The sequence below is a fragment of the Elephas maximus genome, chromosome 25, assembly GCF_024166365.1.
Source record: "Elephas maximus indicus isolate mEleMax1 chromosome 25, mEleMax1 primary haplotype, whole genome shotgun sequence".
Taxonomy (NCBI): domain Eukaryota; kingdom Metazoa; phylum Chordata; class Mammalia; order Proboscidea; family Elephantidae; genus Elephas; species Elephas maximus.
The window spans coordinates 31,534,133-31,561,963 of record NC_064843.1 but is presented as its reverse complement, the minus strand read 5'-3'; the positions used below and the strand labels follow the sequence as shown (position 1 = coordinate 31,561,963).

Here is a 27,831-nt window from a genome sequence, read left to right as displayed (position 1 = left end):
GGACACTTTGCCACTTCGGGGTTGTTCAGAAAAAAAAAAAAATAGTATGTGGGAAATCTTTTAAGGTGGAATTGCTAGCACCAGATAGATGAAAACACATTTTCATTTTGAGATATTCTACCAAATTTCTCTGCCCAAACAACGCTGACAATCTTAAAACATGTTTTTTTAAATAAATAATATGGGCCCGTGGACAGAATTTTAAAAATTCAAGAGTATATATAAAGAATTATATTTTGCTTCCATAATCTCACCATCATCCTGTTTCCTGTAGAGACAACCACGTTAGGAGGCTCTTAATTTAACTCTCTTTACAGCTAGGCTGTGCACCTATGTGTGAGTGAGCGAGTATGTGTGTGTGCACTTGTCTCAGTGTTTAAAGACACAGATGGTAGCATGTTATATACATTGTTCTGCACCTTGCTTTTTCCATTTAACAATATATCTTGGTAATGATTCCACGTCGGTACTTTAATGCCTGTATATTACTCTATTATATAGATGAACCATGACTTTAGCCAGTCCCCAAGTGATGAACATTTAGGTTGTTTCCAATCTTGTGCTATTATAAACAACGTTGCAGTAAATTTTCTAGATTATAAATCTAGATATGTATAATACATACATACATATGCAAGTATGTTTTAGGACAGATATTTAGGAGTTAGAATTGCTAGGTCAAAGAGTTGGTGAATTTTTAATTTTGGTAAATATTGCCAAATTTCTCTCCACAGAAGTTGGACCAATTTATACTTCTACAAATTGCGTGTGAGAGAGAGTTCCTGTCTCTTACTTGCTTCACTCTCTCCAACCCCCTTATCAAACTTTTTAAACTTGGCCTATCTATTGGTTAAAATGAGATCTCTTTGTGGTTTCAATTTGCATTTTTCTTGAGTGAGGCTGACCATCTTTTTGCAAGTTTAGAACCATCTTTACTCCTTTTTCTGTGAGCTGACTTCTTAGCCTTTGCCCGTTTTTCTATTGACTTGCTGGTTGACATTTTATTGATTTGTAGGAGCCCTTTGCGAGACTGCAAATATTTCTCCCAGTCTTGTGTGTGCCTTTTGACTTTGCTTTTGGTATTTTATGCCAAGTTAAAAAAAAATTATTCTTACATAAAAAAAAAGAACTTGTATTTATTAACATTTTATTGTATAATTTGTGTAATGTTTCATTTCTATAAATGGTTTTCCCACTCAGATTAAATTTTTTAACTCTCTAATATTTTTGCCTAACAACCTTTTCACATTTAAATCTTGATCCTCTGAGAATTTAAATTGCCTTAAGGTCTGAGATAGGGTTGGTTTCCAATTTTTTTTTTTTTTTTAAATACGTCTATCTCTTTTTTTAATGTTATTTATTTCCCCCCTCCCCTACTGGTTTGAAATGTCATCATTATCATATTTCGAATCTATACATATATATGTAAACCCTGGTGGCATAGTGGTTAAACGCTATGGCTGCTAACCAAGAGGTCAGCAGTTCGAATCTGCCAGGTGCTCCTTGGAAACTGTATGGGGCAGTTCTACTTTGTCCTATAGGGTTGTTATGAGTTGGAATCGACTCGACAGCAGTGGGTTTTGGGGATACATATATATGAACAAGTTCTCAACTTTCTTTCCCATTCCTTTGATTTCATTTATGGGCCAGTGCCACACTGTTTTAATTATTATAGCTTTTAAAATATATTCTAAGACTGTTTTCCACTCCTCTCTCCATTTACTTTTTGTTTCCAGAAATTTCTTGGCTCTTCTTTGTTCTTTGCTTTTCCATATGAACTTTAGAATCACCTTATCTATTTAAAAAATTCTATTGTTATTCTTGTTGGGATCATGATAAATTAACATAGTGAGAACTTAAATATTTATGATGATGTCTTCCTATCCAAGAATAAGGTATGCCATCCTATTTTAAGACTTTTTTTTTTGCTTCTTAGAAGAGTATGTATCTAAAAAATAAGATGGAGTTTTGGATTAATATGGGTATATATGTGATAGATATATGGATAGATATGGATACTATATAAAATATAGATTCTAGATAGAAGATAGATCTATAAACAGCTGCCATTGAATCAAGTGTGACAGTGTGACTCATGGCGACCTTATGTATAACAGAATGAAACGTTGCCCTGTCCTGTGTCATCATCATTATCATCAGCATGTTTGAGTCCACCACCATGGCTACTGTGCCAATCCATCTTACCAAGAATCTCCCTTGCCCTTGCTGGCCCTCTGCTTCACCAAACGTGGCGTCCTCCTCCAGCGATTGATCCCTTCTAATGACGTATTCAAAGCAAGCGAGTTAAACAATGTCCTTTCATGATTCATAAGGTTTTCATTAAATAATTTTCAAAAGTAGATTGCTAGGCCTTTCTCCCTAGTCTTAGTCTGGAAGCTCTGCTGAAAGCTATTCATCATGGGTGACCCTGCTGGTATTTGAAATATTGGTGGCATAGTTTCCAGCATCACAGCAACACATAAGCCACCACAGTATGAACAACTGACAGACAGGTGGTGGATGTGTGTGTGAAATAAAGCAAAATGTTAACAGCAGAATCTAGGTGGTAAGCATATTAGTTTTCTCTCTACAATTATTTCAACTTTTATGTATGTTTTCAAACTTTCATAAAAATACACTGAAGAAGAGAGAACATTTTAAAGTTATTTTCATATGTTGTTGTTACTAATTGCCGTTGAGTCAGTTCTGACTCACAGTGACCCTGTGTATCATGTAACGAGACACTGCCCTATCCTGCGCCATGCTCACAATCGTTACTATGCTTGAGCCCACTGTTACAGCCACTGTGTCAATCCATCCCATTGAGGGTCTTCCTCTTTTCCGCTGACCCTGTACTTTACCAAGTATGACGTTCTTCTCTAGGGACTGATCCCTTCTGACAACATGTCCAAAGTATGTAAGACAGTTTCACCATCCTTGCTTCTAAGGAGCATTCTGGTTGTACGTTAAAAGATTTGTTCATTCTTTTGGCAGTCTATGGTATATTCAACATTCATAGCCAACACCACAATTCAGAGACATCAGTTCTTCTTCGGTCTTCCTTATTCATTGTCCAGCTTTCACATGTGTATGACGCGATTGAAAATACCATGACTTGGGTCAGGCGCACCTTAGTCTTCAAGGTGACATCTTTGCTCTTCAACACTTTAAAGAGGTCCTTTGCAGCAGATTTACCCAATGCAATGCATCTCTTGATTTCTCAACTGCTGCTTCCATGGGTGTGGATTGTGGATCTAAGTAAGATGAAATCCTTGACAACTTCATATAGACCTTGCATAGTTTTTATTGAATTAATTCCTAAACACTTTATCTTTTTTTTGCTGCTATTGTAAACAGGTCTTTTGTTATGCCTTTTAAGTGGTTGCTGTCTGCATAAATGAAGGCTATTCTAATTTTTGTTTTCTAGTCACCTTATTGAATTTTTATTGCTTGTAATAGATTTTTTTTCAGGTAAATAATATCTACAGGTAGGATCATCTTCCTCATTCCTTTTCGATCTATACACCTTTTATTTCTTTCTCTTGTCTAATTGCATTGGCCAGTACCTCTAGGGCACTGTTAAGTAATACAGATTCTAGGGACATCTTTGTCTTATTTTTAACTTTAATGTGAATGCTTCCAGTGTTTCCAATACTGGCTTTTGACTATATGTCCAAAGTCTTCTCAGAAGTTTTAGGAGACTCAAGCCTTGTTTATTTGTCACCTTTGAGTTTGTTTTTTATTATATAATTTTATTTATTTTTTTTGAGAATATACACAGCAACAGCAAAGCATACACAAATTCAACAGTTTCTACATGTGCCATTTAGTGACACTGAGTACATTCTTTGAGTTGTGTAACCATTCTCACCCTCCTTTTCTGCATTGTTCCTCCTCCATTAACATTAATTCACTGCCCTGGAAGGTATCTATCTAATCTTTCAAGTTGCTGTTGTCAATTTGATCCCCTATAGATAGTTCTTAAAAGAACAAAATGCTCAAGGCAGACAGGAGACTCAAGTCTTGTTGATGAGGCACCCAAACACTTCAACGTGAATGCCTATTTCAAGTTGGCACTATCCAAGCAAGGTTCCAGGCCCCTTCTCTCCCCCCTAAAATTCTGGAGTAATGCTAAATGCCTTGCTAAGGTCCCTGGGTGGCGCAAATGGTTTGTGCTCCGCTGCTAACCTCAAGGTTGGAGGTTTGCACTCACCCAGCAGTGTTGTAGGAGAAAAGCCGGAAAGATGGCGTCCAAGCAAACTCTGTGGATCTCAGTTCTACTGTGTAACATATGGGGTCCTCATGAGTCTGAATTGACTCAACAGCAAAGGGTTTTTTTTTGTTTTTTTTTGCTTAGTCACTTTCAGGTACAGCTCTGGAAGCCAACAGGTATAGCCTTTAGAGTATGGGTTTTTGGGTCTAATAGCCATGGGTTCAAATCTCAGCTCTGCCATTTTTGAGGAATGCAGCTTTAGGTACACCTCCCCTGTTTGAGCCTCAAAGTTTCCTCAGAGAATTGAAGGGGGACTGTGAGTTCAGCATCTGCACACTGAAGCTGCTCTCCTTTACCAACGTGGTGGGGTGTAGGTGGGGGGACAGGGCCCGGGAATCCACATTGCTAACAAGTTTCTCTGTATGCTAAATTTTGTGGGCTTTTGGGATATCGCTTGTGTGCAGCAAGTTGTCTGAATAAAATACCCGCCAAGCTGAGAACTGGGTCACTTCTGAGGAATGGGATAAGGAGGGATATACCCAAATAGGCTGAGTATTTTGTAAAGGGTAAGTACTACCTCTGTAACTTAAAACACATATAAATATTTAAAGAAAACCAATCAGGAAACAAAAGTAAATAAAATGGGAGAAATGAAGGAACGCCAGGGTTGGCAGAAATCCTAGTAGTGCACCATCTGGTGTCTCAGTCCGCTTGACAATGTCTCTTCCTCCACGAATGAGAAGCTTCTCCCTCTAAGGAAGCCCTCGCTGACACTCCACGGATCAGACCGTGCAGCCATGTCCACCCCATCCCTCCTCCATCCCTCGCTCACATGCTCCCTAACCCCACTTCTATTTTGCCTGATTTAGTTCAGATATCCACACTCCTTTGAGGGCACTTATCTTAGAGAAAAGACTTGCCTACTCCCAGCTTCGCATTTGAATCTTGATTAGTCTAAGCCAGTTGCTCTTCACATGAAGTCCACCGCCCCGCCCCCCACTGCCACCCATTCCAAAGGAGTCCATGGACAGAAAAAAGAGCCCACATCTTTATGTTCACTAACCTCTCACTGAAATTTAGCCTCTCCTCCTATTATGCAAATGCCATTAGCAGTAGCATTCACCTCTGACTTTGTCAAGAAAAGAAATCACAGGTATTTTCATGTCACAAAACAGCTGTTACAGATGTCTCAGGCTATCATTTACACTAATCACAGCTTCGAATTATGGTTACCAGGCTGGCTCTGGATTTTATTTAATGCACTAATAAAGAAGCATTTATTGCTATATCCCACACACTTTGAAAACATATTTTGAAAACAGTGTTTCAGTCTCATTTGTTTTCTTTACAATCCTATAATTTTATTTTATGCAGTTAAAAACATTATTCTTGGAAGGGGAACATATGCTTCACCAGACTGCCAAAGGGGTCCATGGCACAGATGAGGTTAATAAACTCTGGTCTAAGCCAATCCTAGCAATTCCATTATCTTCACCAGAGATTGGCTAAGGAAGCATCACGTGATCTGGTGATGGCCAATGAAATGTGAGCAGATATCTGCTGGAGGGAAAGGGGAGTCCCCCCTGACAAAAGTTTCTTAACACTTCAAAGGAGACACAAGAAAGACATAATTTCTTCCTCTGCTTCTTGGTGTTTGAACATACGAGGCTGGGAATTTTTCCATGGACAACCGTGAGGAGAGCTGCTGACCCACCTGAGATGGCAGAAAAGTCTGATGGTAAAAGCTAGGTCTCTGAAGACTTGGGTGAGTTAATGAGTTAACCAGGCCCAGAACCTCCCTGACTCCGGACTACTGTTATGAGTCAAGAAATGCCTTATTATTTAGGCCAGTTGGGTCTGTTCCCTGCAGCCAAGAGCATCTTCTCTAATCCACGATACTATTTTTGTTCCCCCATACTTTCCATGCTTGTTCCTAGCTATCACTGGGGAGACACAGGGAAATAAGCCAGCCCTTTCTTCCGTCTGATCCCTATTTAGTTAGATCTTCATTTCTTGAGGGCTGAATATCCTAAGGCCCTTAATTATCCTTAAGAAACATGGTTCTAAGTCCTTTACTTACCCTAACCTGTTTGTCTATCTAGGTCCAAAAAGCAAAAAAAAAAACCATTGATGTAGAATTGATTCTGACTCACAGTGACCCTGTAGGGCAGGGTAGAACTGCCCCCTAGGGTTTCCAAGGAGTGGCTGGTCGATTCGAACTGCTGACCTCATTATGGTTAGCAGGTGAGCTCTTAACCACTATGCCACCAGGGCTGTCTAGGTCAGTGGTCCTCAAACACTAGCAGGCATCAGAATCATGTCAATCTTTGTTAACATCAGCCTGTTAAAATGCAAATTTCTGGGCCCCACCCCCAGAGTTTCTGATTCATGAGGTCCAATAATCTGTATTTCTGACAAATCCCCAGATGCCGCTGATGCTGCTCGTCTTGAGGACCACAGCTTGAGAACCACTGGTCTAGGTATCTGTGAAAACATGGTTCCTAGAAATGAAACCACCACTCAAAGTGGGATCTGACTAGTGCTAAGGAGAGCAGAACTATCACCCCCCTCAATATTGACACACGCTAATACTGCAGCCCAAATTTGAATCCGAGTTTTCATACTACTGAATTCCATGTCAACATAAACACTGAAATGGCTCCTCAGCCATCTCCCTATTCTATAGCATGGGAAGTACCACTTCTTCAGTGCTTACTGTATACCAAGTACTTCGCATGAGTTATCTCATTTAATCCTCACGGCAACCCTTGAAACTGGCAACTATCTCCTTCTGGGGAGAAAGATGTCCAGAGAAATTAAAAACAAAACAAAAAACTGCTCAAGGTCACCCATCTGGTAAATAAACAAGAGACCCAGGATTTGAGCCTGGGTTATAGAACTCTACTATTAAGAACTCCCCTCCCGCTTAACAGCATCTATTAATCAGCTGCTCTTTGAGGCTCAAGACAAATTTACCCAATTGTGCCTCATCCAGCTCATTTCTCTTTCTTGTCCACAGGGTGATCACCAGTCACTTTTCTCAAATGCTCCCGGTTCCTTAAGTCACCAATATGTTTTTCGTCTGTAACTCAGCCCCTTCACTGCCCCTACTCCTGCCCCAGGGCAGATGGAGGCTAGGTTTGTTGAGTCCCATTTGGAGCCACTTGAGTTTGATATCTGAAAGTGTTAACTGTGGGCACATTTTAATAAAGGCCATTTTCTAGGCTACATCTACATAAAGTTCTAATTTAATATGTAAATGTACTGCAAATGATTTAGGGTGTGCTGGGCCTTTATTGTTCTATTTGCAGTTATGTTGATTTAGACAATAGCTTTATGCTTAAAAATTTAGTAAGCAATGTTATTTTTTAATCTCCCTTTGTCCTCATGCCTCATCTTTTTCCACATTAAGGGATTTAGGCCTATGCGAAGATACAGTCTAATGAACAATCATTCCTTGAGTAAGTGTAGCCACAAGCAGTGAGTCAAATGCTAGGAAAGGCTTTATGTTCATGATTTCTCATCTTCTTCGTGGGATTCTTGCTTTTATCATAAATACAATAACCCACTTTATCTCTAGTGGTACTTTTTGCCTTATATTCTATTTTGCCTAATATTAACATTGTTAGGATAGTTTTCTTTTGGTTAGTATTTGCTTGGAATATCTTTATCAGTCTCTATTTTCAACATTTCTGTGTCATCTTAGATATTATCTCTCATACACAGTTTATAGCTTGATTTTGATTTAAAAAAAATCTCATCTGATGGTCTTTGTCTTTAATAGATAAGTTTAGTCCATTTACAATTATTGTGATTACTGATCTATTTGGACCTATTTTTGAACCCTCTCTTTTGGGTGTGTGTATGTGTGTGTGTGTGTGTGTGTTTTCTATTACCACGAGGTTTTTTTTGGGTGGGGGAGGCATTTGTGGTTACTTTTTTTTCTTCTTTTCTGATTTTTGATGGATTAATAATTACCCCACTCCGTTTCCTTCCCACTGATTTGAAGCCTATAAGTCACATTTCTTTCAGTGGTTTCACTTTCACTTATAACATACTTGCTTAACTGTATATTTTCCTAACAATGTAAAGTTATTCAGTATCTATTTTCCCCGTGAACAAGACAATCCCTTTAACACACTGAAACCACCAACTGAACCACCCTCTACCCTACTTCCTTGTTATTATCTAGGATTTTAATTCCACCTTTTTATCATAAAAATTAATATTTGTATGGTCAGAAATTAGATTTACCAATATATTTGACCAATTTCTGACTTAATGTTTTCCTTTGGGTTCCCTCTTGCTTCTGCTTAAGTGTATGCTTTAGTAATTCTTTCAGAGATGGTACAGGCGGTAAAAATCTATGAAAGTCTGAAAATGTGTATTGAAGTTGGTTGATAGTATTTTTTTCCTCTGCATGTCCAAGGTTATTATTCCTCGTCTGTGGCATCCATTGTTGCTTGAAGGGAAGTTTACAGTCAGTTCAGTTGTTATTTCTTTGTATGCAATTTGTCTTTATTCTCTTTTAACGCCTAAGAGTTTTTTCTCTCTCTCTGATGTTCTGTCTGGTCACCACCATGCTGCGGGCTGAGATTTATTTTTAATCATTCTGTTCAGCACATGGTATGTGCTTCTCATCTCAGGACTTTCTATTTGATTCTGAGAAATTCTCAGCCATTATCTCTTAAATATTGTATCTCCATTATTTCTTCTTTATAATTATAATTTTTTGCGTATTTTGAAAAGGAATCATTCTGTCCTTTTTCTGTCTCTGCACTGGTCTGAACCCTGCCCCTTAAGATCCCAGCCCCAAACCAGGCTTCCTATCAGCAGCTCAGGATGTCACAGGTACAGAGCCAGGGGGGCTTGGCTCAGATCCCAGCCACCACACCTGGCTCTTCTCCCTCCTTTTATCTAAGATTCAGGCAGTGAGTCTGTTGCTAGACTTTCAGATCCGCAAAGAGCCCTTTTGGTACCCATGCGATCTTCAGGCCTGGAACTCCTGGTCACTTCTGCCTGTTGCCAGACTTAGAGCCTGGCAGGCCCAATGTTTCAGCCCCTTTTTATCTTTGCATTTCTGTTCCAAAGGGGTTTATCTTGTTTGTGAGTGTGGCTAAGTAATTTCATTTATTTAAAAAAAAAAAAAACAATATGTTTCTATTATTGCAGTGTATGAACAGAGGTTATTTTTTCGCCATTCACACTGTTGTTTTCTTTTTACATCAGTTTTATTGAGGTATAATTTAAATACAACAAAATCACTCATTTAAAGTGTATAATTTAATGAGTTTTGATAAACATATACAGTCATGTAACCACCATTACAACCAAGAAAAGAATATTTCCACCACCCCTCAAGTTAACCTTGTGTCCGTTTGCAATACTCAGCCCCAGCTAACAAGTGATCTGCTTTCTAAGATGAGTTTTGCCTTTCCTAGAATTTCATATAAATGGAATCATACAGTACATACACTTTTGTGCCTGATTTTTTTTCACTAAGCACAGTGATTTCGAGATCCATCCACATTGTTGTGTATATCAATAGTTCATTCCTTTGTATTTTTGAGTAGCATTCCAATGTGCAGATATACCACAATCTGTTATCCATTCTCCTGTTGGTGGGCATTTGAATTGTTTCCAATTTGGAGCTATTACATATAAATCTGCTATGAACATTCGTATTCAAGTCTTGGCATCGGGGGTTTCATTTCTCTTGGGTAAATACCTAAGAATGGGATTTCTGGATGGTTTAGAAAGTGTTTGGTTAACTTTATAAAAAACCTCCAAACTGTTTCTCAAAAGTGGCTGTACAATTTTGCATTGCCATCTACAATGTATGAGAACTCCGGTTGAGGAACAGAGGTTATTTTTAAAGCATGAATTCAATGCCATCTTGACTGGAGGTGACTGTAAAAACACTTTAGAATGTACACTGAGCTATAAAAATGCCAGGAGTGGTAATGAAGGCTCTGTGAGGGTCAAACTCTAAGTGGCCTCTTTACTGCTGCATCCCCAAGCACAGGGCTTGGCTCCTGGCAACCACTCAATAAATGAATCCATGAATGAACGATTTGTCTCTGACAGACATTAACAGCTTATAAGGGTTGGGTCAAAGTTGGGACCTACCCAAAGGAAGTTTTTTGGGTCTCTGATTTCTCCTTCACCATATTTCTCAAGACCCCATGTTTTGAAATAGTGGGCATTTTTTGCCATGTTACTATAACATCTACTTTCTCTTTCAGCCAGGCTTCTACTTCACAGCCCAAGATAGCCACTCTAACTCCCAGCCTTAGAGTCTGCATTTCAGCCAGCAAGAAAGAGAAAAAGAGAAGAAAAGGGCACACACCCTTTCTTTAAGGATTCTAGCCTGGAGTTCCAGATTGTTTCTGCTGATACATGATAGAAGATGGACCAGCCCCATCTAGCTGCAAGGGAGACTGGAGTATGTGGCCTCTATTCTGGGCAGCTGTGTGCCTAGACAGATGCTGGGGTTCTTTTGCATAGAAGAAGAGGAGGGTAGACACTGGATCACTTCTAGCAGGCCCTACTCTGAGCCTGACCATCCTGAACTTTGAGCTCAATATGCTACATTATTTGGAAAACATGTTTATTCCTCAGCTCCAAGGGGAATCCTTTTAATTTGCTACACAAAAGAAAGTCAGGCTGGTGGGCACAGGAGGTACCTCACTCACCCCCTCCAGTCCCTTCACCCATCCACCCAGGTCAGACATCCCTGACACCTCAAGGTTGTCTGCTGAGGTGGGGAATGGGGGAGGCGGGAGGAAGCAGTTGAAGGATGGTGCCTTCAAAGAAGGAGGAAGAAGTCAATGATGGGATTGGCAGAAGGCACACACCAGTTGGCCCCCTGGGACCGAAATGGCTGCCTTCTGGGTGGTCTACCTGAGGAAGCTCTGGTGGGTCGGTCCTATGGCTGAGCTGGGGTGTAGAGAAGTGGGTCTGGTCAGCTGCCCTTCTTACAGTTCGTCAGGCTGGGCCTCCAGGAAACTTAGTGGCCTACAGGGTATAAGGCATGTCCCAGAGCTGTGCTGTCCAATACGGTAGCCACCAGCCACATGTAACTACTTAAATTTAAATTAATAAAATAAAATACAAAATTTAGTTCCTCTGTCATATTAGCCATATTTCAAGTGGTCAAGCCATAAGCACACGTGGTTAATGGCTATCATGTTAGACAGCACAGATACAGGACATTTCCACCACTGCAGAGCATCCTATTAGAACACAGGAAAGCCATGTGAAGCAGTATTAACAGAGGCAGAGTACCAAGAAAGAAGCAGCTGATGGGCTGATTTACAGGATGCCAGGCAGATCCCAGCTGAGCCACCATGGTCTAAAAAAAAAAAAAAAATTTTTTTTTTTTTTTCCTATGGGCCCATAATCTGTGAAGGACACAAATGAGAGAGAAGAAGGTGTCCAGGCAAAGGTAACAGGGATGTGGAGATGGTTTGAAAAGTGTCTGTTCTCCTTGAAGGATGTCTTAGTCTGGGTTCCCCAGAAGCTGACCCTAGGACAAGGATTTGACAGCAAGTAGTTGATTTGGAGGAGTCCCTGGGTGGTACAAACAATCAGTAGCTGGGCTACTAACTGAAGGGTTGGTGTTTTGAACCCACCCAGAGGTGCCTCAGAAGAAAGGCCTGGCAATCTGCTTCCAAAAGGTCACAGCAATGAAAACCCTATGGAAGACAGTTCTACTCGGACACACGAGGTTGGCTAGTTTATTTGGGAGGTAATCCCAGGAGGCACCAGTAGCAGGTGGGAACATGAGACAGGAAAGGGGAGACATCCAATAAAGGGTGATGGTCAAGCAAGTTACCACTGTGGGCAACTGGAGCTGAATTCTGCTGGGAGCTCTGGGAGTCAGTAATAGAACATGGACCTCAGAATTATCCTGCCTGAGGGGTAGGTAAACTGGTTTTTGTTTTTAATAATTTATTTTCACTGTTGTTGATAATATACAGAGCAAACCATACACCAATTCAACAATTTCTACATGTACGTTTAGTGATATCTATTACATTCTTCACGTTGTGCGACCATTCTCACCCTCCTTTAAGAACATAAACTTACTGTCCCCTAAGCTTTCTACCTAATTTTTCGAATTGCTGTTGTCAATTTGATCCTATATCGCAGTTCTTAAAAGAGCACAGTGCTCAAGTCAGACATTCTTTACTAGTTAAGCTAAACTACTGTTTGGTTTAAAGAAGACTTCAGGGGATATTTTTGGCTTAAGAGTTAAGGTTTAAAGATTATCTCAGGGCAGCCTCATCTACCCTGAGACCAGAAAAACTAGATGGTGCCAGGCTACCACTACCAATTGTTCGCATCAGAGCCACAATAGGTGCATCCTGATAGAATGGGAGAAAAATGTGGAAGAGAATCTCAAATTGTTAAAAAATCCAGACTTACTGGATTGTTTGAGACTAGAAGACTTCCCAAGATTATTGCCCTGAGATATTGTTTAAACCTTGAGCTGAAACTATCCTCAGGTTACCTTTTAGCTAATAACAGATTAGCTCACCAAATAAATAATACCACCAGAGAGTACTACGCTCCTTTAAAAAATCATATATATGAGAACAAATGGTCAACAACTACCTTAAAACAAGGATGAGAAGGTAAAGGGGCAGAGGGAAACTAGATTACTGGAACCAGAGCAACCAGAACGAAAATAATGAGAATGTTCACGCATTGTGAAGAATGCAACCAATGTCACTGAACAATCTGTGTAGAAACTGTTCAATGGGAACCTAATATGCTGTGTGAACTTTCATCTAAAACACAATAACACACTGTTTAAAAAAGATTATCTCAGGAAAATAGTTTCGAGGGTTCATTCAGCCTTAATGGTTTAAGAAAGTTCTTTTCTGGAAAGTCTGGATTCCATGAGGATTTGAAATTCTGTTCTAAATTTCTCCCCTTTTGATCAGGATTCTTCTATGGACTCTTTGATCAAAATGTTCAGTAATGGTAGCTGGGTATCTGGTCTCATGGCAAAGGAGGCAGTTGTTCATGAAGGCAATTAGCCACACCTTCCATTTCCTCCTCCTGTTCCTCACAAAGTTGGGTTTTTATGCATCAACTTCCATCAGTCATTGGCTGAGGGCTGCTCCAATGTGTTAACTCCCTGCAGTGTGGTGACTGAAGATCTTCCTTGGCTGTACAAAGTCCTCAGTCAAAGAGATGCAAACATAGAGCAACTGGAAGTTGGCTAGAGCATACCAAGGTCCTAAGACCTGCGGGATATAGGCTGGGCGATATTGTCTGGTACAAAAGGTGAAGAGCAACATCCTTAACCTCCACTCTCCTCTCTCTCTCTCTCACACACACAGACACACACATACTCCTCGTATACTTCTCACACTGGCCTCTTCCTCACTCTGCTCCCTCCTACCACAGGACCTTTGCATATACTGTTCGAATGCCTGAGACATTCTTCTACTCTTTCCCTTCCTCTTTCACCTAGTTAATAAAAAAAACCTTCAGATCTCAGCTCAAATGTTCCTTCCTCTGGGTATCCTGTCCTGATGGACACCCCTCCCCATCATCCCAGCACAGGCTCAAGACTTCCTGTTGCACACTCTCCTAGCTCCCTGTCCTCCTGGTGTATAGTCTCCTCTATCCTCTAACACGTCATTACGTGTGTGTGAGGTTAGCTGATTAACACTGTCTTCCCCATCAGAGGGCGAGGAGGGGATCTTGCTTGTCTTGTTCAAGTCTCCACACTTAGTGCACAGTGACACACAGTAGGTGTTCAAGAAATGTATGCTGCGTGAATGAACAAATCCCAGTCATGGTGACTAAGGCTCCCAGTAGCCAGAGAGACAATTTACCAGCTAAAGACCCCAGGAAAAGGAGGAGGTTAATTAGCAATTCATTAGGATCCATTTTCAAGTCTGTAGTCAATGCTAATCACTTGTTTGTTTAAAACAGGAAGTCCTGCACTCATTAAATACATTACTAAATGAAAACATTTCTCGGGGAAGTCTGGCCTCGCACACTGGAATGTAAACTTGAGGGCTGCACCCCTTCTTTTGTACAGACTTCCCAGAATTCAGCAAAGCAGGTGTTCACAGCTGGAAATACCCTGGGCTGGGACCCTAGTTCTCTAAGAGTGGGCCTTAGGAACCTGGGCCTGCAGCTTTCTGGGCTCAGTTTTTGCCCCTGTAAAATGGGCACGATATTCAACCACCTGGCTGGTTGTGAGGATTAGAGGAAGCTGCGTAGCCAAGAGTGCCAGCTCGAACCTTGGTGTTATCCTCTCTACAGCCTGTAGCAGATCTAATTTGGGAATGTAGTTACCTCCGCCTCCCCAGGGATTTGACCAATGCCTGCGCTTGTTACTAAGGGCTCCTCTTTATAGGCAGCCCACAAGCACTCACAGGCCATGCTGTGCTCCCCCTTGCCTTGTGTTAGCTCGCTGAATCCTCACAGCTAGATCAACCCAGGAAAAAAAAAAAAAAAACACTGCCATCAAGTCGATTCCAACTCATAGCGACCCTAATGGACAGAGTAGAACTGCCTCATAGAGTTTCCAAGGAGCACCTGGTGGATTCGAACTGCTGACCTTTTGGTTAGCAGCCCTAACTCTTAACCACCACGCCACGAGGGTTTCCAGGTCACTATTTTTTTTTATCATTACCTGCATTTGCACATGTGGAAACTGAGGCTTAGAGAGGAGAGGCACCTGTCCAGTGCATGCTCCCCTCTACGCTGAGGCCCTCCTCCAGGAAGTTCCCTCTGATTCTCAAAGCAGAAATGCTTCCTTGCTTTGCTGGGTCTTATTCATCCTCATGTTCCCAGGAGGCTCTGCAGAAATGGAACTGCTACCTTTGTGTGAACACTAACCACATACATACCAGTCTCAATGCTCTGTGCTTTTCACCTCCACAGAGTAAGCTGCTATTATTACCTCCATTTTAAGATGGGGAAACTGACTTGTCAAAGGTCACATGGCTGATAGCTGTGGTAAATGACGAAGCCAGGGCTCGAACCCAGGAAGCCTGTCTTCGGAACTCATGCACTTAGCCTTTGGGAGGACTACTGTGCCCCTACGACAGCCCTTGGGAACTGTAAAGGGGAGGGCTTGGGAGTGGCCTGGCAACCTAAGCCCTGTAGAAAAGCCTCAGAGGACTATACTCCTCTGGGCAATGCTACCCAAGTATTACTCAGAAATCCATTGAGTGCCCTGGGGATGCGAAACAGACCAGCCTCCTTTTCTGAAGCCTCACCCTTTCCTTCAGCCTCCCTGCTGACTACTCCATCTCCTGCTAAAAGGAGCAATACCCTGAATGTGTCCTGTGAGCCTCTGTACCTGCTGCTCCTCTGCCCAAAGGGCTCATCCCTTAGTTCCTGAGGATAAATGCTACAGATCGGAATGCTACAGAGCGAGCTCGGGTGTCCTCCTCCCCATAAATCTCCCAGTTTCCTTTCAGTTCAATCTCTGTGCTGCTGTTTATAGCTCTGAGGTATCAACATCTTCAACATAATCACCAACTCTCACAGAGCACTTCCCAGGGGCCAGGCCCTGAGTCTGGCAGGCACCATGCTCTCAGGAAGGTACGATTTTTATTCCCATTTCATCAAGGCTTAGAGCCATGAAGAAACTTGCCCAAAGCCACCCAGAAGAGTTGGGAGTCAAACCCAGGCTCTTTGCTTCCAAAGCTCATGTTCTTAACGGCTGCTCCCTACTACCCCGCAGTACAGACTTCCACTGCTGCCTTCCTTTATTGCAGGAGTAAATGTTATCCTTGGACAGGGAAAAGTCTACAAGTCCCAGACAGAGCTTCAGTGGGGGCTGGGCAGATGGAGGCATGCAATGCCCTGAGAGCACTCAAGGGAGCCCTGGATTCTGCCTGGGGAAGTCAGGAACAGCCCCTGAGGCCCAACCTGCCTCTCTCTAAAGTCTAAGATGAGCTATTGTGTGGGTGGGTGATCGTCCTCCTGGGTCTACATGGGCCTGCACAGCATGCATGCACACAACGATCCCCTGAAGGACATCCTCTCCAAGAACCCTTTGCTAATTTGGATTGGGCACTGCTAACTTCCCTCTCCCCAGCCCTGGTTCACTTTGAGAAATGCAAAGCACAGGTGGGGGGGGGGGGTGGGGGGCGGATACAGACTATGTAAAGCCCCTAACACCAAAATATGAATTTTTCATAGAATTATAGACTCACAAATGCTTTACTTTTTTAACAATAAAATATCCAGGGTATATAAGGAACACCTACATCTTAACAACAAAAAGATAAACCACCCAGTAAAAAAATGGACAAAGGATTTGAATAGACACTTCAGCAAAGAAGTTATACGAATGGCCAACAAGCACATGAAAAGATGCTCAACATGATTAGGCATTAAAAAACAAACCCGTTGCCATTGTGTCAATTCCGACTCATAGTGACCCTATAGGACTGAGTAGAACTGCCCCATAGAGTTTCCAAGGACTGCCTGGTGGATTCGAACTGCCAGTCCTTTGGTTAGCAGCCAAATGCTTAACCACTATACCACCAGGGCTCCCATTAGGCATTAGGGAGATGCAAATCAAAACCACAATGAGTTACCACTTCATCACGACCAGGATGGCTGAAATAAAAAACAAACCAACAAAAAACCCAGAAAACAACAAATGTTGACGAGGATGTAGAAAAACTGGAATCTGCATTCATTGCTGGTGGGAATGCAAAATGGTGCAGCCACTGTGGAAAACAGTTTGGCAGTTCCTCAAAAGTTTAACATAAAACTACCACCCCCTCATTGCCATCGAGTTGATTCTGACTCATAATGACCCTAGAGGACAGAGTAGAACCGCCCCCTAGAGCTTCCAAGGAGCCCCTGGTAGATTTGAACTGTGAGCCTTTTGGTTAGCAGCCGTAGCTCTTAACCACTACACAACCAGGGTTTCCAGAAAACTACCACACGACCCAGCAATTCCACTCCTAGGTATACACCAAAGAGACTTGAAAACAAGACCACAAACAGAGACTTGTACACCAGTGTTCAGTGCAGCACTACTCGCAATAGTCAAAAGGTGGAAACAACGTAAATGTCCGTCAACAGATGAACAGATAAACAAAAGGTGGTATATACATACAATGGAATATTACTCAGCCACAAAGAGACACAAAGTCTTGATACATGCTACAACATGGACGAACCTTGAAAATGCTATGCTGAGTAAAGGAAGTCAGTCACAAAAGGACAAATATTGTATGATCCCGCTTATTTGAAATATCTCCACTAGGCAAATATATAGAGACTGAAGTTTATTAGTGGTTACCAGGGGCAGGAGGGTAAGGGAAAGGAGTCACTGTTGAGGAAGCACGGGTTTCTGTTTACGCTGATGGAAACCTGGCGACAGATCCTGGTGATGATTACACAGACAACACGATTAATGTAATTGGTGTCGCTGAATTGTACTTGTAAAAAATGATGAATTGGAATATGTTGCGTTTTATATATACGTTAGTGGGTGGAAACCCCAGGTTCTTAACTCGGCAGGACTCGTATTGGCCAATAAACGAGAGACCGAGGTGGGAGAACAAGAAAGACATCTTTATTTCGTTGTACAAGGAAATGGAGTAGTCGGAGCTGTTGCTGTCAAGACTGCTCCCCAAGGGCAGGCAGGCAGGGAGGTTACTTTCAAAGGGGTTTACAAGTAGGGAGTTCCCATCAAGTTACAAGTCAGCAACATTCTTAATCATCGTCTGCAGGCGCGATGGGGTTTACACATAACCTCTAAGCAAAAGCAGGATTCAGATGCAAAGCTGAGGGGGGCGGGAGGGGAAGCCCAGCAAAGAAAACCATTTTGCGGGACAGCACTGTAGGGGAGGAAGCCAGGTAAAGAATACAGCTCTGTGGGAGGTTCTGTCTCACAGGTGTATTTTATATTAAAAAAAAAAAAAAAGCTGAAAAAGCAAACGCATAGAGACGAAAATTTATTAGTGGTTACAGGAGTGGGGGGAGTAGGGAACGGAGAGTCGTTGCTTGGGGAGAACCAACTTTCTGTAAAGGGTGATGAAAAAATTTGCAATCGGTAGCTGTAAAGGTCATACAACATGGGAGCATAATTAATGTCACTGAATTGTACACATTAAAAATGGTTGTGATGGCAAATGTTTTGTTATATATTTCACCACTATTAAAAAAAAATGTTTTTGCGAGCAAATGAGCTCAAGTGTAGGGTATAAAAGTCTAAAGAGAATATAGAGGGTGTATTGTGAAAAGACTTCTCATCTCTGGCCATTACCCTTCTAGAGGGTGCCACTGGGTGTCCTTTAAGAGAGTTTCCACACGTAAAGGAGTGTAGCTGCCCCCCTCAATAAAACAGCAGGATTGTTCTACTTGCCTTCTTCAATAATACACCCTGCAGATACACACGGAGAACCACCTCGTTCTTTTTAAAAGCCGCAGGGTACACGACACAGGTTTGTGAGGTTCCTTCTTGGTGGCCTTTAGGTTGTTTACAATTTTTTATTAACATAAGCTGCTTCAATGAACCCTTTGTTCGTCATCTTTGCACACGTGCAAGTAAATTCCTAAAAGCAGGGTTCCTGAGTCAAAGTGGAACAGGCTGCTTGGCCATGACATGGACAGGACCTACGCCATTTTTCTCTCTTCTAAACTTCTTGACTGCTCTGACTAATGTCCTTTTCAGACTGTGGAAAACAAATGATAGGATCTAAGAAAGCCTTATGACCACCAAAATTGCCCCAGGAGGCCAGTCACCCCCTGGACAGCTAAGATAATACCTTGGGACCATGATCCCCGACACCATCCAGGAGAGAATGACTTTCCACAAGCCCCTGAAACCCATGATTTTGCCCTATAAAGCTTTCAGCCAATCTCCTGTTGGGGGAGACAGGCTTTGGAGGAGATCATTTCCCTCTGTTTCCTGTGTATCGATAGACAATAAAGCTCTTGCTACTCACCTCACCGGTCGCAGGAATTGGCTGTTTGCGGCAGGTGGCTCTAACTCTCGAAAGTGCGGTAACAAAAGGGTGTGTGCATTTTAAACTTTGATAGCTACTGCTGTTTTATTCTTTTAAAATACTGCACTGCATTTTGTTATATGGGTGTTCTCTTAGCCTGTCTATCCCCTCCTCCTTTGCCTAACTCTTTCCCTTGCTATCTTCCTTTTGTTTTATAATTTTTTTTGGCAATTGTGGTAATTATATATGGAACAAATCGATTACCATTTTAATCTTCTTCACATGTACAGTTCAGTGACATTAATTACGGTTATCATGTTGTTCAACCATCACTCTTATCTGTTTCCAAATTTTCCCATCGCCCTGAACAGAAGCTCAGTGTTCCCTATCTTGCTTTCTTTTTAATTATACACCTACTTTTAGGAAATAGTTATCAGTAACATTTCATGACTTCTGATGCACTACTCTTCAGCAGAGTTTCTGTGTGTGCGTGTGTTTCATAGTTAAGTCCCATGACTAGGTTATTTCCTATCTTTTGTTTCCAGTCTTTTGAGATACCAATGTAAGACATTAAGTATAACGCCTGGCACGTAGTGGTCGTTCAGCATTGGTGAGTTTTTGTATATTATGCACAACAGTGCAGTGAATTGCCTATGCGCGTACATCTCTGTGCACACCTGAGCGGTAAATTCCTGGTGGCAGACTTGCTGGTCAGAAGGTGTGGACATTTGAGTCTGGGTTCAAATACTGCCATACTGACTTCCAAAGAACTTGTACTAATTTACATGCCCTTCTCCCCATACTTGCCCACAATGTATTATCAAACCATAGATGTTTTAGGAGGTGTAATGGTGCTTGAACCTGACTGCTTCAAACCCTTCATCTAGCAGACAGGGAAACTGAGGCCCAAGGAGAAGCAGGGAGTGCTCAAGGTCACCTGTGAGCTGTGGCACAGTTCAGTCCCATTTCTGGCCTCTCCCCAGGGAACTGGGGCCATGTCTGGGCAGAATGTGCGAGAACAGAGTGAGGTCGGTGAGGTAAGGAAGGATGTGGAGACAGGGTGAAGGGGAGGTGGTGCACACGGAGGTCTTGACTACACCCCTCTGCCTTGGAGAATGAAACATGTTTTATTTCATTAAGAAACTTCTGGCCCTTCTCCACTACTTCTCTCCACCTCCACCCTCCTCCCCCATGTCTTTTCCCTTGGAAACGTCCTCAGAGATTCTGAAAGGTGCTCTCCTCACTTCTGAGCCTGCCTGTGTGGGAGGAAGCTGAGGACGTGAGGGTACTGATTGAGAGCAGGTTGAGAGTCAGGAGCTGCTGTGCAAAAAGAATGGCAAATTACATAAGGAGGGAAGAGGAAAGGGGATGGGGGCCGCAGCCAGTCATCTGTGCTTTTTTAACCCTTTCCTGTGGGAGGAAAAAAAAAAAATGCTGGCAGCCCCAGATGCAGGGACATGGCTGCCGCGAGAGACATTTTCATAAATGGCTTGTGCTGAAAGCTTTGAAGGGAGGAAGGCACTGTTCCCTCCTTGTCCTTTGCAGACAGGCTTCGTACACCGGGTAGAACTGTCGGAAAAGGTACAACAGCTCCTAATCTAGGAGATGATTCCTGGGGGAAATCAGGCTGCTTTTCAAGCGTAATTTGAAAAGCCGCTGCCTCCAAACTTCAGTGGTGGCGGAGGGGGCAGGGGACGCAGAGCGAAAATACCATTTATAAAGCAATCAACGCTTCCACAGCGTCCACCATCGCTCAGAATTATTTTCCGAAATTTGGCCTCTCTTCCTTACTCTGGAGGGGAGGCAATCCGGCACTTTGCTTCCCATCAAGCCCGACGCCGACGCCGAGGACTGGCGAAGTCACACAAAGGGAGCACGGACCTTGCATTGTTCCTCCCAGCTGGAGCTGCGGAAAATCATTTCCAGGGCTCCTCCATGCTCCGCAACGAGCCGGAGGAAGCCTCATCAGAGGTTCCATTCATCTCACTTCTTACTTTTAAACTTTAAAGCACGTATTTATGTGCCTCCAGTTGGCCATGAACCACAGCGTGTCAAACAGTTTGGGGTTGATGGAAGAAGTAGATTTTCTCGTCCAGGGACTTTCAGAAACATAATTTCATCGCCAGTCTCTCTCGTTTCCAGTCTCTCCTGTACGCTGCCACTAGATGAATATTCCTAAAACACCACTTTCAATACATTACCCAGTGTTCAGGAAACTTCCAAGGCCACTTCTCCATTCCTGAAGGCCAGGACCGCCAGACAGGCATACCAGACCCTCCACAGGGATGGTCTCAGCTCTCACGACCTCCTAACGCACACCCTCCCCCACAGCCTGCCAGGCCACACTCGTCATGAGTGCTGAAAGCTTTGAAGGCACTCGTTCCCCTGCATCTCTTCTGGGAACCAAATACAGTGCTTCCTTTTGGGGGAAACCAGCCACCCCAACTCTCTATTTAGTTTGCATGAGCCGTTCTGACCCCCTGCCTCTGGGCCTGGCTGTGAGACGTAAATCATGCTTTAGCGATGCTGTAGATAAAGGGCCTGAGCGCTAAAAACGGAATTCTCCCACCCCTATTTTTGTACGGCCCTGGAGCTAAGAATGATTTTTGCATTTTTAAAAGATGGTTAAAAAAATAAAAGATGCCACAGAAACCCTATATGGCCTCCCAAGTCTCATTTTTTTACTATCTGGCCCTTTACAAAGGAAGTCCGCTGACCCTTGCTGTGAGGCACAACGTCTGTTTTAGGGCTGAGCAAAGGGCCAGCTGAGCCCACGGCAGGAAATCCTGGGACTTTAGCTGGACCTGTCCAGAAGGAGGTGCCCCTAGGTTTGTCACACCGGAGGAGTTATAAGCCTGGGACTCCTGGTGGCCATCTTTGACACTTTATAGAGAAAGGCTGCCAAGAATGAAGCCAACACTGGGGAAAGCAGAATCAAAAGACGGAGACAGGCTGTGGGATCTGGAGCCATTTCTTTAAGCTTAAGCCAGTTTGAGTTGGGTCTCCTGTCACTTGCAACTGAAGGAGTTATGAAAAATAGAGATATTGGCAGGTATGACTGTTTGCCTTTGGGAATGTTATTTTCCCTATCTGGAATGCCCATTTTCCTTTCTGACTGCCAAAAGTCTATTTGTCCTACAGGATCTCAGCTCCTTCTGGAAGCTTTCTTTGCTTCTCTCTCCCTACTGTGGTCCCCTTTAGTTCCTGGGTGCTTCATTGTGGGATTTAACCATATATTTCCTCAGCTGTAACTGTCTGGAAGGGTATTGCATCCCTAACAAAGCCATGAACAATGGGGGTGGGTGGGGCGCACATTGTTGGTGGCCCAGGACCATGCTAGATGCTTTATAAGTACTATAGCATTTATTCCTCCCAACATGGCCACCCTAAGAGACAGAGGCATCAACTCCATTTTAGAGATCGGAAAATGAAGCTCAGAAGTAAAGTGATTTGTCCAAGGCCACACAGTTAATAAGAAATAAAGTCAGGAATCAACCATCAACCACAGCTCTGATGAACCTGAAATCACAATCTAGTGCTTCCTGAGGACCACATCCAACCCCTCCCAGCCACCTTCAGTAATCTGTTGCCACTGAGTCGATTATGACTCATAGCGACCCTACAGGACAGAGTAGAAGTGCTCCATAGTTTCCAAGGAGTGCCTGGTATATTTGAACTGCCGACATTTTGGTTAACAGCTGTAGCACTTAACCACTACACCACCAGGGTTTCCGCCTCCAAATCCACCCCTATGCTTTCCTAAATACTCTATGAGCTTTCTACTGTCTGCAGATCAAAGCTCAAAGATCTCAACCTGATTCAAGGTCTTTCAAGATCCACCTTACAAAAAAAAAAATCAAACCCATTGCTGTTGAGTAGATTCCGGCTCATAGAGGCCCTATAGGAAGAGTAGAACTGCCCAATAGGGTTTCCAAGGAGTGGCTGATAGATTTGAACTGCTGACTTCTCGGTTAGCAGCCGAGTCCATAACCACTGCGCCACCAGCGCTCCACTAATCCCTTACATATCCCTAACTCTAGCCAAACCAATACTCAAGATGCTGGTGCACCCTGAATAAAAGGAGAAACCCTCATTGCACCAGCAAGTTTTAACAGAAGGAAACAATCACTTTGCAAATACTCTGCTAACAAGGAGTAGATTGAGTCCGTTGGACAGGTTCAAAATTAAAGTTGCCTGAATATAATAATAACTGGAGAGGCACTCTAATTAGTTTTTTTTTAATCAAGTGCAACAATCTGCCTGGAGGAATCAGCAACTCAGGATGTCTTAACTCTTTGAGGAAGAGGCTGGGAATACCATGGAAAATCTTCCCATACAGAGCCCAGGTCTCAGCACTGGACCGGAGGGGTGTGTGTGTAGCTGCCCCTGCCTTCGGTACCACACCACTGCCTGCCACGCCCAGGCACCCTTGGAAGGCAGGCTACTTCAGCCTAGCAGTGAGCAATCTATGTAATGCTTAACGAGTCACACCACCTCTCTGACCTGCTTTCTCATTTGTCAGGACCTAGTGATTGAATTAGCCTATCACTTTGTGTCCCTGATGGAATTAGGAACAATGCCGTGAATCCTTTTACAATCTCCCCAAATAGAGGGCATTGCCTCCCCCTTTTCCCAACGGACCTTAGAATCATCCCAGAATTTTAAAGCTGGAAGAAAGTTAAGTGATTATCTCTCCCAGGAGTTCTTTTGTGTGTGCGTGTGTGTGTGAAGACATACACAACAAAACATACCACACCCCAATTTGACAATTTCTACCTGTACAATTCAGTGACATTGGTTATATTCTTCAGGTTGTGCCACCTTTCTCGATACTCTTTCCAAATTGTTTCACCATCATTAACACAAACTCACTGCCCCCTAAGCTTCTTATCTAACCTTTCAAGTTGCTGCTGCCAATACACATACTGTATTTTACACAGATAACACATACCTTCTACATCAGTTTGTCAACTGCGCCCTCCCCACTCGAGGTAGTTTCATTAGTGTGCTATGCACATTTTCTACAGCAATGTAAAAAAATTGGCATGGTAGCACTTAGGAAAAAACTTTGAGGGGGAAGGGCACGGTTGGCAAACAAACACAGAAGGCACACGTTATTTGTGTAAAAATATGGTAAATAATTCTTTACAATAACACAATGCTCAAGGCAGACATTTTTTTCTAATTAAGCTAAGTTACTGTTTGGTTTAAAGATGACTACAGGGGATAGTTTTGGTTTAAGGTTTCCTCAGAGCAATAGTTTCGGGGGTAGGGAGTCATCCAGCCTCAAAGGCTCCAGAAAGTCTGGATTCCGTAAGAATTTGAAGTTGGGTTCCAAATCCCCCCCTGCCCTTCGACCAGGATTCTTTTATAGAATCTTTGATCAAAATGTTCAGTGATGGTAGCTGGGCACCATCCGATTCTTCTGTTCTCATGGCAAAGGAGGCAGTTGTTCATGGAGGCAATTAGACACATACTCCAGTTCCCCCTCCAGTTCCAGGGGTTTTTAACTTTGGGTCCCTGCAGGGGAGTCATAGGTGAAGCCTCTGAAACTGTACATGGAATTTTGTGAGATCAGCTAGGCAGACCCAGCAGGAGTCGAGGAGATGGTGTTGGTGCAGTCTTGGGGGATGCGGTACCCTTCTGGGGGTGATGCGAGGAGGGGGAGCATGTTTCTAATGAGTAGGTCCCCAGAGTCCATCTGATTCCTAGTGAGGCCAGAATCCCAAAAGATTAAGAACTCTCCCTCTGGCCCAATCCCTCCATTTTATAGGTTGGATAATAAAACTGAGGTCCTAAGAGGGGAAGGGCCCCTTGATGACTAATTTGCAGAGCCAGACCAGAAGCAGGTCTGTGTCGCCTGGACCTGAGCAGGACATCTCACTGCCCTTCCAGGTAAGACCCTAAAAGGAAAAAAGAGGGCCTCTCTGGATCTGGTAGGGGACCCTTGCTCCAATATGTCCCCATGCCAACCACCTTCTGGGGTTTTTAGAGTTTGGGGGTTATGAAATGTCATTAAAAGAGGTATCTAGACAGTGCCTCACCATGCATCTGGTGAGGAAACATCCATCACTCCTGGGACCAGTCAGCTGTGTTTGTGTGTGTGTCTGTGTGTGTCTGTGTCTGTCTGTGGGGGGAAGGTGGCTGTGTACCGAAATTTACATAATCTGCATGTTTTAAATCCTCCAGATAGAAAAAGCAAGTATTTATCCCGCCTTTTCTATACAAACTGTACCTCAAGGTTATCACATGGTTGATGAAGGGAAGATTTCCTTTGTAGAAGTGCTGTGGCTAAAGCAAGCCAGAACGGTGGGGTGGAATTAGAATAGCACTGTTGCAGTACCTAATGAACGGATCCAGGTGGTGGTCACCAAAGGCTACATATCACAAGAAGAGATCAGAGGTTACACGCCTCCTGATGGAAGTAAAAAATACCACCTACTGCAAAGAACAAAAACAAAATCTGATTAAGTCTCCTGTTCTGCCTCCCAGTTTACAGTAAATACAGGGGACAGGAGAAGGTCATGAAACGAGCCCCACAGGGATGTAACAGGTAAACCCAGACTGTGGGGAGTGCTGTAGGATAAATGACCTCATTTCTTCAACAATACAGAAAAAAGAGGTGGACAGGGAACCATAAATTAAGAGAGATTTTTTAAGTGACATACATTACCTACAACAGCAATACTACCCTTAGGGTCCTGATGCAAACACACTGGGGAAATCTAAACACTGACTGGATTTCTGACAATATTAAAAGATCACTGCTAATTGTTTTAGGTTTGCTGATGGAGCTGTGGTTGTATGTTAATTTTTTTTTTTTTTTGGATTCTACATCTGGGATTTGCTTTAAAGTAATTAAGGGAATAGATGGGACGTGGGGGTAAGTGGGCAGGGGTATGGTCACTAGTGAAGCTGGGTGATGGGTATACGGGCTTCATTATGCCATTCTCCATTATAAAAAGTTAAAAAATTAATCTCCCACTTAAAAGAGACACAAAAAATTGCTTTGAGTGGCTGCCTTTGGGGAGGGAGGCCAGCTGGCTGGGAAACGGGTAAGGAGAGACTTACCTTACTTTTGACTGTTTTCTGTCTGTACTGAATTTTATACCATGGTCCTGTATTATCTAAGAACATAAACTCATTTTTTAAAAAATCACCCAATTTAAAAAACAAACTTCAAAGTGACCTCATGATGATACTTCCTTCTAAGAAATGCCTTTATTTCACTTGCTTCCAAAAATTGGTTAGGTACAACAAACTAGTTCCACCTCATTACTTGGGGAGGGGGCATTTGTGGGGGAGGCCCATCTGTGTGTTGGCAATGGCAAGGCAGTATTCCATAGACTCTTAGGGCTGCGATACTTTGAAGGGGGTCCTCAGGTGCTCAGAGGACACCAGCGCTGTGCAGTGCACGACTCTGCCCTAGAGCCCTTAAGCTTGGTGGTGTGTGTGTGTGTGCTAAGTGGGCTGTGGGGCAGCCTCGTGGTGCACTAGGGCCCTGGAGATGGAAAGCTAAGGAGTTAAACCCTTAGAGCTGCCAGACAATGTCATTTGAAAACACAGGTATGAAATATAAATAACAGTCAGCTACTTTTCTTCAATCCAATTTCTAAGCAGTTTATATATTTATATATCGATCAATTTATATATCGATCAGCTGTCTAATCCACCTTTGCAGTCTTCTCTGCAGCCGCTGCCACTGCCTTAGGCCAGGGGTGGGGTCAGCGCGACACCGACATCAGAGGCACCAGCAGGGAGGAGAGGGAGGCGACCTCCTCCGGACTCTGCCCACCCCAATCAGGGAGGGGCGCGTCACTGCAGCTCCTTGAGCAGGCGCAGCACGTTGGCTGTGTATGGGTTCTGCTGCCCCGGTGACCCCTGTAGCTGCACGGGGCAGAGGCTGGGGTGAGGAGGTGCAAACTGCTCGGGGCAGTAAAGTTCATTCAGGAGGAGCCAGGTGGAGTCCGGGTCTACCTTCATCAAATGGAGGAAAACGCTGCAGAGGAACAAAGAGTGAGCGAGCGGTGGGCACAGGGGAGGGGAGAGAAGGGAGGCGTGCTGGTGTTTTACCCAAGAGGCGATTTACTGGGCTATTTGAGAAGAAACTGATAATAACATCAGAATGCTTCTGATAGCAGAAGAAACTCACTGAAGTTCCCAGGACCGGGCCATTAGGACGGTTCTAAGCCTAACAGAAATAGAGGTAAACGGTTTCATATCCACTGACAGAAGGAAAAATAATTAGTCTGAGCAGAACAATACTGACATCAAACAAGCTCTTGGCAAAGAAACAGGTTGATTTCTGGGTGTAAAGCAAGAGTTTTCAAAAAGAAGAAAAATGATAGGGGCCACACTTCCTCATAGGCTCCACTCAGCTCACAGGCCCAGCCAGGGTGGGGGCTGCTCCAGCTCCACAGCATGGACTCCCAGTCCTGCTTGGGGATCATGGGTAAGTGTTCCAATTTCTGAGCCTCTAGGTCCTTATCTATGGGCACTCCAGCTTGCTGCTGAACCCTAGTTCCACTCCTTCTGGAGGTCGAGAGCCACAGATTCTCAGTTTCTAGACACATGGTCATGGCTCTGCTCTGAGGACCCGTTTACCGGTGCAGACCCAACAGAACTTGCTGTTCTTCGAAGGCTGAGACAGGGCTGAGCCCTGCCCCA

At 43.3% G+C, this 27,831-nt stretch overlaps 1 protein-coding gene across 3 annotated transcripts in view; it reads right to left on the bottom strand.

The window, feature by feature from the left end:
- Positions 1–27,831, bottom strand: part of TTI1 (TELO2 interacting protein 1) — an 89,599-nt gene that overhangs the window by 14,329 nt on the left and 47,439 nt on the right. For 2 of the 3 annotated variants that reach the window (XM_049869632.1, XM_049869633.1), the window contains exon 8: positions 16,379–27,163. The exons of the other annotated variant lie outside the window; for it this stretch is intronic. In XM_049869632.1, coding sequence (XP_049725589.1) covers positions 26,980–27,163 — 184 coding nt within the window. In that variant the 3' untranslated portion in view covers positions 16,379–26,979. Of the gene's footprint in view, positions 1–16,378; positions 27,164–27,831 lie in introns of those variants that run through there. 3 annotated transcript variants of the gene reach the window in all.